The sequence below is a fragment of the Megalops cyprinoides genome, chromosome 4 (genome assembly GCF_013368585.1).
Source record: "Megalops cyprinoides isolate fMegCyp1 chromosome 4, fMegCyp1.pri, whole genome shotgun sequence".
Lineage (NCBI taxonomy): Eukaryota > Metazoa > Chordata > Actinopteri > Elopiformes > Megalopidae > Megalops > Megalops cyprinoides.
The window spans coordinates 28,603,568-28,625,396 of record NC_050586.1 but is presented as its reverse complement, the minus strand read 5'-3'; the positions used below and the strand labels follow the sequence as shown (position 1 = coordinate 28,625,396).

The 21,829-nt window shown below is 43.5% G+C and overlaps 1 protein-coding gene across 2 annotated transcripts in view; it reads left to right on the top strand.

Annotated features, from left to right (window-relative positions):
* Positions 1 to 21,829, top strand: part of trpm3 (transient receptor potential cation channel, subfamily M, member 3) — a 120,049-nt gene that overhangs the window by 44,556 nt on the left and 53,664 nt on the right. For both annotated transcript variants that reach the window (XM_036527157.1, XM_036527158.1), the window contains exons 2-5: positions 15,453 to 15,532; positions 18,544 to 18,745; positions 19,191 to 19,404; positions 19,874 to 19,998. In XM_036527157.1, coding sequence (XP_036383050.1) covers positions 15,453 to 15,532; positions 18,544 to 18,745; positions 19,191 to 19,404; positions 19,874 to 19,998 — 621 coding nt within the window. The remainder of the gene's footprint in view (positions 1 to 15,452; positions 15,533 to 18,543; positions 18,746 to 19,190; positions 19,405 to 19,873; positions 19,999 to 21,829) is intronic.

Here is a 21,829-nt window from a genome sequence, read left to right as displayed (position 1 = left end):
TCTGCAAAAGCGAAGCAACATATGTTAAAAAAAGGAAACGGGCAAAAAACCCTTAAAACCTTTTAAAGCCGCCAGTCTGAGCGTGAAGGCATACTTCCGGCAGAATGAACGCATCCGTCTGGATCATATGCAAGAGCAATGTGCCGAAAACGTAGCGCTATTTTTAAACACATTAAACACGTAGTTTCTTCCTGTAGTTTAAATGCACAGACCTGTGTGCGTTATTAAGATGGGCTGCCACGCGGGGTTTCTTTTCCCCGTGCGTGGAAATTTCCCCCTTTTGCCCTTATGGACCTGTAGGTTATTCTGTTTGTCTGCACGCGATGTGCATTTCACCTTCTCATCAGCCAGCACAATTGTGTTGAACAATCAGGTGTAAGAGTTAATGCTGGGAATGTTTCAGGGTTAACTGCTCATAAAAAGATCTGATGTTTCCAGCGCACACTGTCTTGGGGCTTATTTAAATGGTCCTTGTCACCTGTTTGCTGATCTCTCGCACGGGCACACGCCGGCAGTTACATGTCAGGGATTTGACAGCTGTCTGTCAAACTTTTGTCACAGGGTAATCACTCCACCACATCTACCCATCTTGTTAATTGGATTTAAACGCACGCAAATAGAATTAATAACCTTCTCTCCCATCTCCCACTATTTCTTGAGGGAATTATTGGCATCAGAATATACAGGGTTGTGGGAAAGGCGAAGTGCACAAAAGGCAAACTAAGTACAACATGGAAAGAAATCTCTGAATTACACATTGTGGATTTTTTCTCTCTCTTAATTTGGCACAAAACTGAAAATTAGCTATGGAACTGCTCAGAATTCAGACACAGTGGCAGTGAGGAACTGTGTGAGGCTATAAAGCAGGTCACTATTCCTTCCTAATTATTATCAGCTCAGAATGTGGAAATGCCTGTATGACATGTGATGGCTCTATAGCCTCAGTCTGTTCTGTTTCTAATACAGCTTCTTATTTATGTACAATTCTTTCTATTCTACCATATCTGTGTCTCCTGCCTCAGATGGCTAGTATATCTAATCGATTGCTTGATTGATTGACATGTCTGTATATGCCTACATGTGTCTTCACCTTCAGGACCTGATGATGACTTCATTTTAAACCCTGTTGGTTTTACACCTGTTTTCACTGGAGCAAACATAAATCAGTCAATTTTTTCATCACTTAGCCTTTGTTTGGACCATTCTCAGTGTGGGAGTTTCTTTTGTTTTACTTATCTTCATGTTGCTGGAACGTATGCACATGTAGCTAATAATTATGTTAAGGACTCCTATATAGTGCCATCAACCACCAGATTTTGGAACATTTAAGTTGCATTTTTTTGTTGAAAAGCAAACCCGTTTATGTGTCATGGGTGTGTCTGGTGTGGATTAGCTTTCATTTCACATTATTTGCTATCTGTGGAAAACAGTGGCTAATCTGTCACCAGAAACTAACCCTGCGCTCACACAGGGAATGAGTTCCGGCTGGTTTGTGGTTTGTTGTCACTGCCAGTGTGTGAGCGCAGTAAGGACTGCCTAGGGAAGGTTAAGGCAGAAATGTTCCCAACAGAGCTACCATGATATATATATATATAGTATTCATGCAAAGTGCAGATGACATATTTTTTGACAGACAGCTATCAAGCACTTGCCAAAATGCTGTGTATGCTGTGTTTTGACTGAGTGAGTCAGAATCATGAAAAGATAATCAAGTGGTATGTTGTAGTGTTGTGGCACAGATCGAGTCGTAACGGCAGCTAACACCGCATTACACTCCATACAATGGCTCACAAATAAAATATGAGGGCTTGCTTTGCCTCGCTGCTTTCAGCGGAGTATTAAATCTCTCAGAGCAGTGTGCAAGTGCTAATCTCTCCTTTCCATGATCCTGGGAGTTCTATTCAAGGAGGCAGCGTACACGGTAGAGCACTTTACACGCCCTGTTGGTGGGTTCGGTTTCCCTGCGTGACAAGCAGCAGGCACCCGTCTCCATTCAGACATGTTTGGAGAACCACGAGGCAGCAGACAGTGCCACAGCCAATCAAACTCATCTCCTGTTCCTCCTGATCATCCGTTAATAATGTATACTGTTGCGCATGTGGTATAGGAATGTATACAGAGATGCCTTTCTCCACAGTGCCAAATTTAGAATGTCTTTTGCATTTAGAATGCAAAATTTATTATTGATTCGTAAAAGCATTGTGCATGTGAGCACTGACGGGGAGCTGCTTTTTTTAATCACCTCTTGATTCATTGCGCATTGTTTCCTGAAAAATGATGACTAAGTAATTAAACCTTGTTGTGAAAAGTTTTCACGTTACTTTTTTTGTGGAAAGATGTCTGGATTAGGCTGTCTAATGTTTTCAAATGTAACTTGCCGGCTTTCAAATCACAAATGGCCATGCCACAAGCAATTACTGAACGGTTGAGGTGGCTCTCCGGACGGCTTTGAAGAGGTCTATGGGAAACAGGCCTTGTGCTTATACTGCGGGGCTGCGATGTATTGGAAGCGACACTGCTAAAACAAGCTGGCCTTTCTGGTCCAGCAGGCCAATTACGGGCCGCGTTTGTCCTCCTGTGATCGGCCCATTGTTAGCACAGCCCCAGCTCTTGTAATAGCTTGAGGGGAAAAAATCTCCGCCAATACGATTCCTGGAGCGATCTGTCCTAACCACAGGGCCCCGTCCCAACCTGGCGCAACTGGAACTAGCAGGGTTTCCGTTCCACTACCCCCCCCCCCCCCCCAAACCTGTTTCGTTATGAGTCAGCACTGTTTCTGCATCCTTTAAAAAGCTTTCATTCATTTTTTCCCCCTCCTACACTCTATTTGCAGAGTGGCGCCAAATAAGATGATTAAAACCCTAGCTAATCACTCATTGTTGCTAGGGATTTTTGTTTTTTTCTTTTACAGGATAAAGTAGCCTACTCAGTTTTGTGTTGTTGTTGATTTATCTTAGCTGATTTTTGCTCAACCAGCCCAGCAGAAAGGTCCTTAAGACAGTCTGAATTTTTTAAGGATATGCATCAGAGACATATACAGCATGTGTTCATAAGAGGATCAAGAGAGTCATAAGAGAGTCAAGCTGCATTAAAAGAATTGCACTAATGTTACTACACTGACAACGACGAAGGTGTAATTCTAACCACAATGTGCCTAATTTTAGTTGGTTTTTAGATTATTATATTACAACACATAAATCACCCTGACATGTAGTCAGACAAACTAGACACTCTAACTGATGAAAATGTGTAAATGACATCTGTGAATAGCATTACAGATGTCCCAGGGTGTGGGCATATGGCATTTCAATGAGATGGAGGAAGGTGAAAGGAAGGTTAATGACAATTACTGTTTGTGTTGATTATGGAATAATAACACTTCATATTAGCAGAATCATTCTTGTGAAAACACATTCTGTTGAGTCATTAGGAAATTAACAATTCATGTTGAAATGCCGGAAGAATTCAACCAAATTGAGATTCACTGTTCATATATTTAGCTATTGTATATTATATACTATATATGTATGGGTATATCACCTTAGCACAACCCATGGTCCATTTGAGTCTAAGGTTCTAGAACCTCCTCCCATCTCTGTGGCGTGAGTCCTTCAAACCTTCACTCCTCTAGATGCCAGTATATCAGAGGGTCTGTTGCCCCTGATAAATGTCAGTGATACAGAGAAGCACTGGAGTATGAAACCCTCGATTAACCTGCACCTGTGGTAGACAGGATGTAACACGTGCCATTACGGCTTGGAACGAATGAGAATGAAGCTACTGCCAGTTTGTGGGGAGAGAGAGGAAAGTTATTTGTTTAATTTCATGTTTTTGATGATCATGATGCAATTCTTTGCAATGCTGTTGGCAGCCTTGCACTCTTGAGAGACTTGTGGTGACATATTATCTTCTGATGGTATTTTTTAAAGGCTACATCATTTGGCTGTAAAGTTTTGTTTTGTGAGTTGATATTTTAAAGGGTATGTTGTGCTAGAGACTTTAATAGCCACTTCAGCACTTGGAGCTCATGCTTATTAAAGCCATGGCCAGTACCACATTACTGCACTTCTGCATTACGGTCTGTAATCTGCCCCGTTACAGCAGGCATGAAGGTGGTGCAGTAGTCAGAGATCTGGACCTACAGACCATACTGCTGCATCCTCAAGCAGGGAACTTAATAACAGCTGCACCAGCAGAGCAGCAGTAATACAAGTATATGGAAATCATACCATATGTGTATATGACCATAAGGTTATGGATGCTGTCAGACGCTGTGATTTAAGGGTGCGCACTGCACAAGTGGGCGGGCTCGTCGGTCTGCATAAACTCTCCCGCCTCCGTTAGGAGCGGCGAGGTCAGCCGGAGTGACCCCGCTGTCATCCCCAGCCTCGATCACAGCCTTCCACCCCTCACATTCCAGGAGGGGATTGGCCGCTCAGATCTCTCTCTTTTCAAGCGTAAATCTCAGTTAATCTGTGCTGTGCTGAGACAGGCAGCACGCGGGAGCGGAAAGCAAGCCTGTTTACAGGCCGCCTCTCAGCATCAATACTGCGGCCCTGCCGGAGAGGGGGGCCTAACCAATATAAACCCACCCTGGCAGCCTCACAGGGAGGGCGTGCGATTTGTATGTGCTCTGTGACTTCAGCTTTGACGACCCATTCCTGAAGTGTGTTTAGTGGGGCTGCAGGATCTGGGGGGGGGGGGGAATGGAGAAGGGGTGTTTGTCGAGCACTGCTCTCGCTATGCGGTATTCATCAGCGTTTGGGAGAGTGAACCGTACTGAGGGAACACCCAATGGTGAAAGTTTAGAGTATTACTCACAAAATACCAATAACACCTTAAAATGAAAAAAAAATCCAACCTTCATCTGGTAACTCCTACTTCTCTTGCATTTCCTGTATTTTATGTTTTATGTTTCATTTTAAAGCTGCAGTGAATTTTATATCAAAGCTGCTCCTATGCATAACACAGAATGTCCTCACATTAGTTCCTGAATCTGGTCTATAATCTTAAGTGAACTGTAACAGTGCTATAGATACAGAAAATAAATGTTTACCATAATGCTCAATATACATTCAAATCACTGATGCTGGAGGTAACAAAATGTTGGAATAGTGCAGTGTATACTGTAAATACTGACTGTGTGAAATATGGGGGCACTCAGGGTAGCATTACTGATTGCTTGCATAGTAAATTACTCAGGGCTCTCACTCTACACAGCACATCAGACGTTCCTCCATTTTTATGAAGGATATGAAGTCAGAAAATTAATATTGCTCACTATTTTATGTAATGAAAAAATAAACCTCAGAAGACATCAATTTGTGTCATGAGAACTCTCACTTGTACCCAACTTTGAGTGCTAATACGATTAAACTGCACAAAGCAAGGTCTCACAAGCCCGGAGAGGAAGATTAATTTTCTCATTTGTGGACCCGATGTGAATGGTCGCTGCCACTGCTTAAACTGATTGCGTTAGTGGTTAAAGAGACTGAAATAGTAACCCTTTGTTGAAACCAGGGTCCTGTTTTTCAGTAACAAAGAACACAAAAACACCACAAAGCCCCTTCTTTTAAAAGATGTTTTAATTCAGTCATCTATTGGTCGTTTAGTTCCAATTGGTGGAAAATTAAGGTGGTTTTTCCGGCAGCCGCTGGTTATGAACCAACCCACCAAGGGTCTAAACAATTAGCTGCAACTCTCTTCATCCTGTTTACTGGAGCCTGAAATTAATGAAGTTTGCCGGGCAAAGTCAATATATATTTGCAAATTAAACCAAGGGAGTTTTTTTATTATTATTTGACCAGCTGTATCATGCATACGCCGACTTAGATGGACCAAGCGATAAAATCAAGGCCAGGGATTGCCTCTTTCAAAGGAGCGAACTCCAATCTCGTTTCAGATCGTAAAGATATGGAAAAGCCGCAGGGGCACCGTAGGCGCCTTCGTCATGGAAAGTGATTAATGTAGAGAGAATGTCATGCAAATCTTTACAACCTGTGTCAAAGCCGGCAGACGTCTCCAAATCGCCCCTGCTCATTGTAGTCACGCTCGGCACTGATTGGAGGGAGTTCATTTTAATGAGCGAATTATGACAGAGGTGGTCCGCGGGGATCGGTTAAATGTCGCTTCGCTTCAGCCGCACGTTTCCTTTCATCACGTCCCACGCACAAGACCCGTTATGATTTGCGATGTTTTCAACAGTATTCACTCACATCATTAGCCCTCAGATTGCTCTTATTGTCCTTCTCATCATCATTCAATTAGCGTCGGAAATTCCTCTTTTCCTGGAAAGTTCTTCTAGCCTGTCTATGTGAGTTTTCACTCTGCATAAAGTTTTCAAGCCCCCTAAGAAGTAAATGGAATGGAAAATATCCTCCCTTTTCTCTTGTTTACTCTTTAGCAAACAGAGGACCATGACCGTGTTTCGTTTTAAAAGCATTCTCAGTGCAGTTAATCCATTATGGGTTTTGAAACACTGTGAACTTTCTAACAGCTTCATGTGACCCAAAAATCATGCCCGCCTATGTGGTTGATAAGCCTGGATTCTTGGATGATGGGTGAAATCAACAATAATAGCATTGTAACACACAATGCGAAGTATTGTAATCATAAATTTGCCTATTTAAAATGCATAAGTCTTCTTCACCCTTGTTCTGTGAATGTCTGAAGGAGAAGGGTGTGAAATAATAATTTCAAAAGCCCTGGAGTTGCATGCTGGGTTTATTTGTACTATTCTGACTCAAGTCATTTAAATCCCCGAGAGTGTGTCATTTCAGAGGGAAATGGACTTTTTGTGATCAATACATTAGTCTGCCAGATGTCGTGTGTAACATGAAGGCCCATCATTTAAGATTAAATCAATTTTTGTTTTCTGCGACGTATTTGCTCCTTGAAAAAACAGACTTGGCCTATAATTCAATAACAATAATCCAATAAAAGCTACTTTCAGCAAAACTGATGCCTTTGAATGATTTAGAAGTGTTTTCCTTGCGAGACACAGGTCATGATTTTGAAATGATTTTTTCACGTTTCCCCAAGATGTTTTCCTAAGCATCTGGGTATTGCTTCTGAGTCTAACACACTCCAATGTTCTGATCATATTCGGTAGGCCATTTCTCTTTCCATTAAAAGCTCCAGACCCAGTGACATCACTGTCCAGGGACAGGAAGGATTTATCATGTGCTGCGACACTCCAGCTTGATGGATTCCTTTGGCATGCTTCCCCAAAAGTGATCCCATTCCAGCCGTGGTTATAGAATTCCTCCATGACCTTGTGTGTGAATGGCAGCATTGTGCTATTCAAGGAACCCCCCTGGGAGGGGTTTGAACCAGCAACCCTCTCGTCATGATTCATTCCCTCACCCACTGCTGCAGTCTTCTGCCTGCGTTAAGTCCTTTCATCTTTTTCATCTTACTGTTTGAAAAGGCTGTGCGCAATATTACCGCAACATTACTGCATTACACATTATGTTAATGCACAGAATATGGAAGGCTTAGTCTCAGGAAGCTGGTAGATTTGAAGGTCATTCTTAATATGTACCTTAACCGGATGATGGACTCCTGTTAGCACCGATGGGGCATTGCTGGTGCTCTGATGCCTTCTATCCATCACCCTCTAAGTGCGCCCTTAAGCGAGGAGGGGTGCGGTGAAGACCCCACCCTGATCACTGACACACATCTGTACTTCTCAGGCCGCAGAGGGAAAGCCTTGACTAACACACTAATTTCTCCTTGAAGAGAAAGGTGTTCCAATGTCTGCTGCCACCCCCCCTCCCCTTTGAAAACATACAGACAGATTTTGTTGCTGAGCAAAGGGCTTCTTTTGTACTGCTAGTTAAGCAACCGCTGCATTTGGGTGCTAATCCGGTCGGATAAACAGTCTTTAACAAATCTTGGCGGCTTTTAATTATCTGGAGCTGCAGGGAAACAAAAAATAAAAAAACACACAAAAAAAAAAACAGAAAACTCTTTAATCTGCCTTAAATGAAATCCGGGAAGAATGCGACAGCGAGACAAAGCGCAGACAGAATGCGACGCAGCGCGGGGTCCCAGCGCCGCTGCGCCGGTGCTGCAGCGCTGCTGCCGCTGCAGAGGAATGCGCCCCCTGTAATCGCGTTCCTCGAGAACCCACCCCCCCCCGACCCCCTCCGCCCCGCCCCCACCCACACTGTCTCCACAGTAACAGCTTCTCAGCCAGCGGAAGGACTGCAAGGTCTAATGATATTGCAGATTATGTTAGAACACACAGAACAAACTCGCACTCTCCCCATCTGCTTTTGCATTTCATCCTCATGCAGCTATTTTTCTCAAAACTTACAACTCACTTGCTCCTAACTTACTGTCTTACTTATGCCGATGATAAATCTATACAAACATAAAGAAGCTCCTCTCCATGCTGCAGTGTCCCTCAGGTCAAAGAGTGTACACTCAAAGCATGGTGTATATACCTATACAATATGTATATAGCTGTATAAATATAAACATTACTTCAAAAAATGTAATCATTCTTATTTGAAAGTGTGGAATTGGATGTTAAATGGTGTCTACAGTCCTGTGATCTTTCCTTGTGACCAGGAAAAATCAATTTGAAACAAAGCTGGAATTTAAGGTAAAAATATAAGCAATCTATTATCTGTCATAACCTACTGCTCTAAAATTGTCTTTGATATTAGAACAACTTAATTGATTTTGTTTACAATTTTATACAAGTTATGAAAAGTATGTGATCACTAAGGCAGGCATATTCAGTGTTAATGTGATGTGACAGGGTCACATAAGGATAGGTTTGCCCAGCACATTAATGAGTTGATGAGATCTAGCTAACCATAAATCAACATGCTAAAAATGATTTATCTTTGGTAAGATTTAGCTAGCAGACACCGTGAATTGTTTTGAAGGCCCTGTTTCAATTTCTGCCATTTGATGCCACATGCTGTAGTCAGTCAGCTACTGTTACTAGCTATTCAAATGCGCCCTCTGTGCCAAAATATCAGATTCTCCTGTTACATTGAACTAAAATATATTATTGTGATGTTCATTATTAATTTTCCACTTTACATTCATGATATCCAGGTGGAGGCATCCAGAAGGTTATCAGTCCATTAACCCTAACCATTCCACAATGCTCTCAGTTTTTTGGCTTTAGAGCAAATTATTTTTACATTTTTAAAGTGTTTAAAGTTACTTTTTATCACTTACTCAAAACAATAGAATATGAATGTATAGTGCCTTTAAATAAGATACGGCAATTGAGAAACAGGACCAGTTAACCAACTCTGTCACAAGCCTCTGGGGGGATTGTGATGGTGGTGATGATGGTGGTGGTGTGTGTGTGTGTGTGTGTGTGTGCGTGTGTGTGCGTGTGTGTGTGTGTTCAAATGGAAACCTTTAGTTCCCACCCCTCAACCCCCCTTCCTCCTCACATGCAAGTCACAAGGAGCCAGTCTTCAAATAGCACATAGAATAATACTGGATGCCATTGCTGTGGCAGATCAGCTCAGAGAAGTGAGGGGAGGGGTGGGAAGGGGAGGGGGAGGAAGCCTCAGGCCCAGGCTTGAAGCCGATGTCCTCTCAGGTCCTCACTGACACCAGACATGGGGCCCAGCCTGTCACAGATCCTCTGTAAGTACCTCGACCTCTCAGCTCCAGGTGACACTAGACAGGTATAGGCCGAGTACTTGCTGTTGCTATTGTTACAGTATTTTTAAATTATAGAAATATGTGTGCAAGTGTGAAGCCACAGGTACATTTTGGGATTTTTTGTGCTCTTCAAGACGGATGAAATATGCTAAATCAGCTGAACAAAAAAGAAGCCGTCTTTACCGGTGATTTTCTAGAACATTACTTTTTTCGTGTGTTTATTTCTGTAAGATGTTTAGCTGTAGCTTCCTGTAATTTATTCACCAGTACAAGTAGAAATAGACAACATTGCAACAGCCAGGTGCTAAACACCAGCTTTTCAGCTTCTAGAACATTTGGTGTGTTCTGGGTCCCATTCCACATCCTCAGTTCTTTGCATGACATTGAGTTTCTGTACTGTATTGCGAAGAGAAACAGCTCATGGCTTTTACCAGTGTTTTCTCAGAGGGGGGTTCGAAATCGGCTTCTCTGCCTCCCGGTCTCTCTGCAGCTAGTGGAACACATTAGAGAGTACATTCCTCCAGATATGTCTGACCCGGTCCCTTTCTGCTATGGTGACATGGCAATCTTAGACACAGGGGTGTCTGTATAAAAAAGCTGGGAATGACTCAGTGGGAGCTACTAGTCTTCTCAGGTCTGTTCCCCTCGCTTTGCCGTCCCTCTCTCATAAACTGGATTGTTTTAGAGGACGCGGTCGTGTTTCTGGTGTCTTCCATGATGGAACGCTTGTGAGAAAGCAGAATGCAGTGGCAGCGAGGGACGAGGCACCTGCTGCTGGCCCTCTGCCTCTGTCTTAGCACCCCTGTGAGTCAGGGCGCTGGAGGGAAGGCAGTTTGACGCAGGAGCAGGAGTGATGCTCTCTCTGCAGACTGCACACAGTACCCCTGCTGTATGTGTGGTGCCTGCTTCCCAAAACTGTTACAAGCAGAGAGGGAAGCCTAAATGGAGTGGCAGGGTTGTGTGTGTGTGTGTGTGTATGTGTGTGTGTGTGTGTGTGTTTGCATGTGTGTGTGTTTGTGAGTGTGTGGAGCTTGGGGGGGGGGGGGGGGGGGTGGTGGAGAGCTGGTGCTCTTGTTGTATTTCTCTATATTTCGCTACAGTGTTCTGCTATGCTAATATGGCAGGAGAACGAGACTGAAATAATTCTGTGTGCGTGTGTGTCTGTGTGTGTATGTGCATGTACATACCAGTGTACATCTGTTTCACCAAAATGCCGACCTTTGGGAAGTCTGTACCATAGAAACAGGTATGCACTGCACAGATGTTTGGCAACTGTGATTTAAGCCTTTGTGTGCTCCCAGGAGGGGTGTATCCTTTCTGTTCATCACAGACCCTTATAAACCAAACAGAGAGACATACCCTAGACCCAACCAGCTGAATTCTCTAGAGTTAAGGGTCACTATGGGTCCTGATATTGCAGCATTACCCTCTTTGGCAAGCCATAAAAGGGCACCGCTAGAGAAATGGTCTCTTTTCTCTCCAGTGACTGAATTGTCAGGCACGGGAGATAATAGGAAATTTTGCACCCAGTTCTGGTGCACCCACCTCACCCTAGCCAAAAAAGCCTGTGACCTCCCTACCCGCACCCCTACACTCCCAGCCTATCCCATCATTCCCTTGAATCAGAGGGTTCCGGTGGGAAAACGCTGGGTTTATTTCATTCTCTGCATGAATGCCTCCTTTTCCACTCCCTGAATTTAGTGGGGCTGGGAGAACACACATTGCTCCAGGTAACTGAGATAGAATCTAACAGCAGGTGAGCAGATTGGTGGGGGGGGGGGGTGAGGAGTGTGTTTTTCTCAGGGGTGGGGGGTGGGGGGTGGAAAGAAGTAACCTTGGTAACAATCCTTCCAATCAAGGCTCTTCTTTGATGCTGATTATGAATATCTTCCCATCCAGCACCAACCGATTCCCTGCAGCATTTCCACGTGTGGATTTTCATCTACAAAATGGGGTCTGACATGTGGAGGGAAGGGGAACAGGGGGGTTAATATGAGTCTCAGTCCATGGTGTGTGTGTGTGTGTGTGTATGTGTGTGTGTGTGTGTGTGTGTGTGTGTGCGCGCTCTCTGAAAGTATGCTTATATTCGGGACTTTGTTTATATGTGTATGTGCATGTGTTTGTGTGTGTGAGTGTATGTGTGTCAGTATACACAGATGTGTGTATACACAAAAAAATGTTCCAAGACAGTAAGCGGAGCTGGCCAGCGGTGCCCTGCCCTCCAGGTCCCAGTTCAGGGGATTGTTGTTGTTGTCGAGGCGATGGATTAGGGGGACCAGACCCCGGCTCGCCGCGCATTGCGTACAGGCCATCTAATGAGGCTAATCCCACTGCGCCACATTCCACATGCTTAATGGGGCCGGAGCGCTCGGCTCGCTTTAAACCTCAGAGTCCCCACGCTCAATGGGAGAGTTGTTGAGTGTCCAGTCATGAGTGAAGTCGGCCCCGGAGCCAGGGGGACGGTGGCACCACTCTCTTTATTCACACTGCAGAGGACTCCGCCAGCGCGGGATGGCACCAGGTACCCGGGGCTGTGCTAGTCCATCAGCACCTCATGCGCTTTTCGGTCTAGAACTCTGTAGCTCTAGAACTGTGGAACTCTAGAACTCTAGAACTCTGTTCAGAGGGCCTTTTATGCATTCACATCCATTTACAATGGTGTAATGCAAGGCTGTAAGGAAGATGGATATGGTTTGAGGCTAGCTGAGGGTAAACTGATTTCACTTTTTCAGTTATTAGTCATGTACGGATTTTTTAAAAACATAACTTATTTTGTTTGAACAGGTATTGGTTTGGTCCATGTGCGGAAATATGATGTGGTTAAACTAACATTTTTTTATGCTCTCCATATTGATTTTTGTGTTATGTTTTCCATTATATGAACATCTGGTTTTTGTTTGTTTATATTCTGTGTAATCCACAAAAAATATTTAAAATGAGGGATAATTTGTTGAAAAAAAATGTTGTCTGCCATTTTCCAAAAATTATTTGTGAAAAATCTATAGTTGATATAATGTTTAGGCTAAGTAGCTTCAAGTACACTAAAATAATGTGCATTTGCACAAGCTGGATATAAAATGTTTAACTTAACAATATCAATACTGTAGTTTTCAGCAGGTTTTATCTGCTATTTATTGCCTTAAAAATTAGTTACTGCTCTTTAACTCCAATCAAAATCATCCATTATCAAGGATATGCATTCCTAACCTCTCAAATTCCAAAGCGATTGAAAACTAAAGCAATTTGAAGTTTTATGACTTAACTGAACCTCAAAAGCATAACATTAAAATTATTATTAAATTGTTCACCGTCAGTGCGCCTTTAGTCCTACAGACACACCTGTTCTGGGATCTGTAGGAAGTGTTAGCACAGCCTCCTCAGTGAAGCGGGATGGCTCCAAGCTTTCACGCACTTTCTGCAAGGCACCAGTCTGCCTCTGCCATCTCAGGCCGCTCTCCCCTCAGCCTCCCTGTGAATAAATCTTAATTACACCGCAGGCTGTCAAAAGCATGGCGCAATAACAACACCATCAAGCCCTGTCAGAATTCATCACAAAGGCCTAATGGTGAGGGAAAAAAAGGGAACAGTTCTCTATATCTCTTTATGTTCTCTCACTCTGTCACTCCCTCGCTCCGAGCGGTGCAGCCCAAAATTGCTTCGGCACTTTCGATTCTTTCTACGACCGTGCCATGAAATGGAGTTTCATTCTGGTGAAGTGCTGTACGGTGTGCTGTATGAGTAATTACACTTCTCCGTGGTGGCTCATTAATTAAGGCCAAATTAGTGTCAGGGGAATCTTTGTCCCTCTTCTTTGTCCCCTGTTCTCCTGGCATGTTATGGCAGATGTGCTAGATTTTTATGGTCATCAGCATTAAACAATCCCCATTAATCATGTTATGTTTGTATTGTTTTATCATTTTTTGGTTTGATTGACATGCATTTTACTATTTGTACCACTGAAATGCTACTGCTGATGTATGCGCATGGGAGAGTGTTCATAGTATGAGATACTGGAGCACTTTTGGTCTTTTGAGAATAGGTTTCATGTTCCGAAAGTATACGACTTTCCATCAGAAACATCCAAAAACTGCTCTCCGGTTTTAATTTTTGTATAAAGCAACTGGTAAGATTTATAGTTTCCCCATCCTTATTTTAGGGATTTTAATATAATTTTTCATTTTAAGCATGTTGCCAAATTGCTTTTCCATTAAAATACATGCAAGACGTCAATGGCAGGCCATGGCTGTCATGTAGGATCTTGTCAGAAGGCACTACTTTGTGCATGTGCACAGGCGGATTAATACAGGAATGTGCCCTGCGAGGGCGGCGCTTTGGCACGCTGAGTCACTGTGGTCAGATTACCCTGAAAAAGTATCCCCCGTGTCACTTACTTTTAGGGAAAAAAAGTAATGGTTTTTTGAAGGTGGTCTGGTGTTTGCGTAAGTGTGTGACATTGATGGCCGAAGCTGCCAGAGGAGGTGGCGGCCACGTCTTGGTGACGGTGTGCTGGGTTGTCATGAAATGACTCCTGTCATAAAGCTGGAAAGAGCAAGAGGGTGGGGGTGTACACGCAGGACTTGAATTACTAAGACTGACTGGAGAGAGTGACTCCTCAGAATAAACGTTAGAGACCCTCTCGCTATCTGCATCATTTCCATTGATCTGTTATCATGAGCATTCCAGTTTCAGAAACACAAAGCCCTCTTGGTCTTAAAATTGCTGTTCACTGTAGTTTTTACTACTGTTATTATCATCTGTACTTTTGGATTGTGCCCTGTTCAACAAACCTTATTTTGAAAGTTGGGTGTGTGTTTGATTGTGAAGACAGGACTTCTGAGCAAAATGTAGTTTATAGCAGGGAGTGATCTGTTATCTCCTGCTCTGAAAACGTATTTGCCCTGGTCACAGATTCATTCATATGTGTGGTCTGCGATTTGTTTTTTCCTATGTTCGTGGGTGTGTACATATGATTGTGTGTATCTTTATTTCTCAGTCCACCCCCCCCCCCCCCCCCCCACACAGGTGTGTTGTGCTCATGAGATGTCCCTGACTGTTCCTGGCTGTGCCATTGCATTGCAGTCACGCTCATGGGTCCACCCACCCAGGCACTCAGGATTGGCTCAGGCCGAGCCGTTGCCGTGACTACAACACGCAGCTCATAGATGCTGTGTGAGTGCATGTGCTCCCCAGCTGGCCTTGGCCTCCCAGTGCTGCACTCTTACAGAGAAACAAGGGACCTCCATTACAGCCTTAAACATGTAGATCCACTCAGAGAGGAAAGACTCCAGTCATGCAAATGTGTTTTAATTAAGAGTAAAAATCTCAATCTGCATTTATGTAAGCGCTGCGCCGGCGTGTTACTATTGTAGCCCTGTCATGTTTTTCATAATCTGGCCTGTGCTAGCAAACTGAACGCAGGGAGGGGAGGCGGTGTGCGAGATGAGGGTTACCTGCTGAGAAATGGATTGTATTGTGTGGTCTGATTGCATTTATAAGGTAAAACTTTTTTTTAATTCATTAAGGAGTGCCACAGACATTTTAAGATCTGTGTGAAAAGAAAAATTAATGGGGAAAAAACTTGTAAATCACAAGCTGATTTAATGAAATTCTTTTATTTCCCGAGTTTATTTCTTTATGTTCCTGAACCTTCCTGTGCTGCACCCCCAGGTTTCAGTCTAACCATGTCTCAAATGTCACTGCTGCCTTACTTTTATAAAAGCTTTTACCTGTGGAGGACTGCACACAGTTAGCTTTCTGTATTGGAAGCTGCTTCAAATAATTGAGTGTTTTCTCTGTTCTCATCCCCACAGGCACAGAAATCCTGGATAGAGAGAGCCTTCAGCAAGCGAGAATGTGTTCATATAATAGTGAGCGCGAAAGACCACCATAGGTAAGTCACATGCGGTCCATTTACTGCATGTAGCAGTGTGATGTGTGTCAGTGGGCTTAAAATGTTGTGGGTTCACATCCCTTTGGTTTCAATTAGAAGAAAAGATGACCACATGTAAGTACGTCCTTGGTCACAAAATGGATGCGCACGACCCTGGAGCTTGACCGGAAGAGAACAGCAGAAAACTAGTAACAAGAAAAGTCGTGACTCAGTAACATGGCATTCCAGATCAAACGGCAGTGCAAGGTGTCCACAGTGTAAGGGGAGACCTGTAAGTGACTCACCTGTGCGGTGCAGTAAGACGGAGCCTCTGGAGGCCAGTCGCACACCTGACTTTCTGCACAGGCAGCTCTGGGAGCAAGGAGCAGGGTAAACAATCTCATCATCATCTCTGCGGAAGCAGCCGAGCTACGCCGAGATTTCTCCTGCAGGCTGGTGCTGCATGGCGGGCTCCTTCTGTCTCCATGGAGAAGCATCATGTGCCTGATGATAGTTTCAAGTACCGCTTGCTGGGCTTTGTTTACAGTGGTTTCTGGATCAGGTGTTTCATCTGGTTTTATATGCATGCACTGCACCATAAGCAATACTGTACTTACTCAGATTTCATTTGAATGATGCCTTGTACTCACAAACACAAGACTCAGATTTGACACTGTGGCAATTGTTTTGACGCAAAGTTTTGCACACACGCTTTGCACTTGTTCATAAGTGGGTACATGATTACCCTGGACAAAAGTTTCTAGCAGATGTGAAAGTACATATACAAGGTCTGAATATGATTTTTCTGCACAAGTAGAGCTACCAACAGCCAACGAAAAGTGACCAGAATAAGATGGGAGATGTTCCAATCGGGTGCAGTGTGGGACAAAGTCCTAATCCAAATAGGGCCAAGAATCACCTAGGACGGGTTGCACGTATACCAGCTCCCTGTTCTGTAGTTTCTGGACCATCTCCACGGGTCCGTAGGGGGGATGTGGTGTGTCAGGTAACACATTCACACAATGTTCAAGACCCATGTAATGTGTCAGCAGTCATGGGTGGGGATGGGGTGTTCTAAATATAGCAATACCGCGGAATCGGAATCACACCGCAACAAGCAAACAAGCCAACATATCCTGAAGAGGAGGTGCCCGACAATGCTGCTTTTCGGAGGAAACACTGATGGAACCTCCCACAGGAGCTCCAGAGGAAGTGAAATCCCTCCACACAGGATTTAGCGGGATGCCGTGCGACATGTCCCATAATCTGTGCACTGCTGTCGGGAGTTTCATTTGAAGATTATTGCTAGGGAGCACTGTCGAAATTAAGCCTCAATTACCGCTGCTTGACCTTTGAAGTGGAAATGGACTACTACTACCAGCCCTGTGTCTGCTTCTGTCTCCTCTGCCCGCCTGTCTGCTCTTAGTTTGCGGTTTTGCTGCCATCGGCGTTTGCAGTGTTTTATGAAAAACGACCAATTCAAACAACAAAACCCTAAAAAAATGCATTTTTAGTTGCTCCCTTCCATAAAATGTAGATGGGATCCAAACGAAGCGCACAAAATCTTCACAGGGGTGTAGTACTCTTCCTTTAATTCGCCTATTTTTACTTTCTCTGACGTCCGAACGTTACATTTCTCCTCTCCGGTGAATTCGAACCGAGTCTTGATTTAACACTCCCTGCAGCAGTTCGTGTTCTTACGATCTCAATGCAAGCTCTAAGAACACATTCAGGTGGACGTCCTGGGACAATTAACACATTTTCACACCAGTGTTATGAGCTGGTAAGACAGTTGAAATGGACAGTGATCTCATGAAAATCGATCCCCTCTGTCTCCAGTCCACAACGCAATAAGATGTTTTTGACAGAGAGAAGGGCAGAGATGGCGAAATGCGTTTTGCAATTTGTGTGCATCTTTAATTGCTTTGCAGCTGGTTATGAAACCATGCAAGAGCATCAAATTATGTCTTTTTAATGCATAACAAAATATAGTAATTATAATCATAAGCATTCATCAGTGTGGGTCCCTCTTTCGGTTTTGTTTATAAAACTGCAGGTGAATTTTGCCTGTAAGGGTTAAATAAGAGCCTAACATATCTCACAAAAATGACCCACTTTAACTAATGAGAGAGAGAGAGAGAGAGAGAGAGAGAGAGTCCTCATGGACTGAATGGTATCCCACCAATGAGAAATACCCCATCCCCCAAAATGGCTATGTTTAATCTTATAAAACACAACACAACACCATAATCTTGCCCACTATTTCTGCACACTGCATTTATGTAAATTCCTAGCAATGCTGTCGGTCACTGATATGAATGGAATAATTCAATTTAACCCCAATGACCTTGAAATTGTGTTTGAAAAACATAAAGTGTAAAATTAAAGAGGAGACTGAAATGTAAGAGTAGCGTGACTGTTATTGCTGATTTTGTATTTGTATTTGTATTTTGAAGGGGGGGGGGGTGGTAAGTTATAAAAAAAGACACCAGATTACTCACAGTACCTCCAATATCCAATATTGTTCACAATATTGAAATGGAATCCAGATACCAAATATAAAATGAAGATTTTAAAATGAAGAAAAATTACTCTCTCATTAACTGATTTTTAGCTTGAGGTTCAGCTCAAATTTTATATCCAAGAAACACTTCATAAATACTACACACATAAGTAGTTATGCAGCTACTGATATGAGACATAAGTTTGTGCTTTCTAGTAATGCAATTTATTGTTAACAACACAATTGTCAGCCCTAACATTAGCCCTAAACATATTTCTAACTTCTGCCCTTACCTTAATTAAGTCCAGTCCTATTTACTGTAAAACTATCTCCTAACCCAAAACATAACCCTAAAAATATTACTAAACAGAAACTTATGGGTCCATCTGAGGCTGGGCTTCAGATCAGTGTTACTTCCTGTTTCTCAGCAAGAATTGTTGCGTCACTTCCTTTCTTCTTTCCAGACGAGTTCAGTGGCACTTCCTGTTTCTTGGTTGAATTGATGTACATGTTGTTTCCTGGCGGACAGGTGCTGTTGTGGACGCCTGATTGGCCAGCATGTTGGCCTGCCCCCCAGCATCTCCACCAGTCAGAATGACAAGAACGAGCGGCACCTGAAAAATGACAGCCTGTCGGAGAAATGGTCCATCAGCAAACACACGCAGCTCAGCCCCACGGACGCCTTCGGCACCATCGAGTTCCAGGGTGGAGGGCACTCCAACAAAGCAATGGTGACCTTCCTCACCTCTGCCACACCAATCACACGCAGACGCCATGGTCATTTGTGGAAACCAATCACCTAGGAAGTTGTGTGAATGTCTGTGCTTTAGCCACCTTTGATTAGAGATGCCACAGGGCTAGTCTTTTACCATATCAAAGAATCTTTGATATATATAGTATTTTTAAGCATTTTCACCTAGCTGCCAGTATTCTTGAAAGTAGGTGGGTATTTTTAAAATATCACAGCATTGAGTCTAACCTGATCTATATATACTTCTCATTTTAAAAATGTGGCAAAGAGCAACCTCATTGCTAGGTTTTGACTGCTTAAGTGTAAAAATACATCACAACACAAATGATTGTCTTCTGGAGATCAAGAAAGTGTTTCAAAGGTGACAACTGACACTTAATAATTCATTTGGTTTTTTTCCCCCTTCTTCCTTTTTGGACCTCCAGTATGTGCGCGTGTCATATGACACAAAGCCTGACCTCCTCTTGCACTTGATGACGAAAGAATGGCAGCTGGACCTTCCGAAGCTCCTCATCTCTGTCCACGGGGGGCTGCAGAACTTCGAGCTGCAGCCCAAACTCAAGCAGGTCTTTGGCAAAGGGCTGATTAAGGCGGCCATGACAACAGGGGCCTGGATCTTCACTGGGGGGGTCAACACAGGTGAGAGGGATGGGGGGGGGGGGGGGGGGGGTGCAATTAGCATGTGCAACTCTAAGGTGACTTTTACTCCTGAGAAATAAATGGATTGTTTTTCACTCACATCTCTATGCATAGATTCAAGCAATAATATGGGTATGGGTATGCAGATATGATTAAGAATCCAGCCTCAAACCAGAAGCAGTGATGCAGTGTGTTGTTTGCGGAAAATCCATTAAGCAGATCTTTGTGAGTGCCTTCGGTAGTGTGGGACAATTGAGTGAGAATGTTCCGTTAACCCTTCATATTGGTGGAATGTATTAAAAAGGAAAGTTCCATGCCTAACCGACCAATCGTTCAAAAAAAGAGAAGACTGTCCCATATGAAAGAAGTAACACACCGTGGGGGCATGACTGCCATTAGGATGCAATGAGGAAGGGGGGGCTGGCAAGGTGAGAAGGCGTGGACTGATTGAATGCCCCACCTGTTACAGGGGTCATTCGTCACGTTGGGGATGCACTGAAGGACCACGCCTCGAAATCGCGGGGTAAGATCTGCACCATTGGCATTGCCCCCTGGGGGATCGTGGAGAACCAGGAGGACCTCATCGGGAAAGACGTACGTGTCCCGTGATTTATGGGGCTGGGGGTTGGGGGGTTGTGGCATTTTTTTTTTTTAACTGTTAACTATCATGAAAATGCTCTTAAGGAATGTGTATTCCAGCAATGACAATGGACCTCACTGGCCCATTGTGTGGCACTAGAGGAAGATGAATAGCATTCATTCAGTCTGTGAGTGTGTGTTTGTGTGTCTGTATGTGGAGAAAAAGAGAGAAAGAGGGAATAATAGATTGCGTTCTTTGGGTGTTGAAGGAACCTTCAGCCCACACTTTTGTCCTTTCTCATGAATGAGTTCAAGGATATGTCCCAGCATGCCTTGCGCCATTGTTATACACTATCTTCCATTATTGAGTTGTTCATGTTGTTAGAAACAGTCTATCCAGTCAGACTTCATTGCAGAATACAGGCAAAGTGTTTTTTTTATTTATAAGTAAACTAGGGAGTCTACATACAGTATTCCCTTGCAGGGGCTGTACCCCTTTCTAACACAGCCTTCAATTGTGGTTCAGAACCCACAGGTATAATGTTATGGTTCCTGTTTTGTCCATTGGGCCATGGCAGCAACTCTATAACCTTTGGAATGAGAGCCTCACCTAATTCGTGATCACAAAAAACCTTCTATAAAAGGTAGTTCCCTGATAAAGGATATTCACAAGTCTCTTCTTGCTTTCACCCAGAGAGTATCTGTGTGGCTGGTTAATATATTGAGCAAGCTGATCAATATCAGACATTATCATGCATTCCAGACTCTTATTCCTTGGGTTCCAGTTCCTTTTCAGGACGACTTTATCAGCAAGCACACTCGGGTAAAGTCGATAACCACGCCTTGTAGTGCCTTGCATCTCCCTTGCTCTCATCGGTGGTCTTACAGATTGCTGATAGCCACACAGTTAACACACAGAGGCAGTGTATGTGTGTGTGTGCCTGTGTAGGGGGTTCTCCTCTGTCTCCTCTGTCCTTTAATCCACCAACATCACCCTTTCTAGGGACTTGTGAAGTAACAGAGGAACTGGAGCGGTTTAGATGTCATTTGCACAGAGAAGGGGCATTGGGGGGTCAGTGAATAATTCATGGACCCCACAGGCCCCTGGTCTTTCCTGACACATCTCTGGGGCTGCGTGAGAACTCCGTCTCACAGGGAACTCAACACTAGCATTCATGTCAAAGGGCTATTTCTATAGTCAGTGGCATTAAGGGCCAGCAAAATGCATGTGATTAATACAGGTCCCTGGATTACATCCACAACTTCCGAAATGTTTTAAGGGAATGAGTCATTCACTTAAAAAGACCAAAACAACCCCCCCCCCCAAAAAATCATCAGACAAAGCAGCCATCTTATGGTACAGTGGCCCCTACATTCAGTTAAAACCATGAAAACATGTTAAGGGAGAAAGTCTCTTTTTAGTGATATGGCTGGATTAGTTTCATAAGGTTTGTTTTTGTCTGATGGAATAGCTCTTCCTTTAAAATGATATAGAGGCTTAGGTGGAATAAAGGGGAGTGTGTGTGTGTGTGTGTGAATTAAAATCAGGAGAGACAGGGAAGTGCAATCATCAGCCATCATTGCAAATTTTGCTTTTGTTCACAGTAAATAATTCACCCCATTTTATATTTTCATAAATTGGTGATATTTCAAAATTCACTGTATCATAGATATACCCTTTTAAACACAATTGTAAGGGAAAAGCTGGCAATTCATATTACCAATTACAACAAAGCCTATCAATGTTGTGTTTAAGAATAAGGATAGCTCCATGTGACAGCCTCTTTGGATGACATGAGAAGACTTCACATCGCTGCTTTGGGACAACCGAGGAGCCAAAATGAAA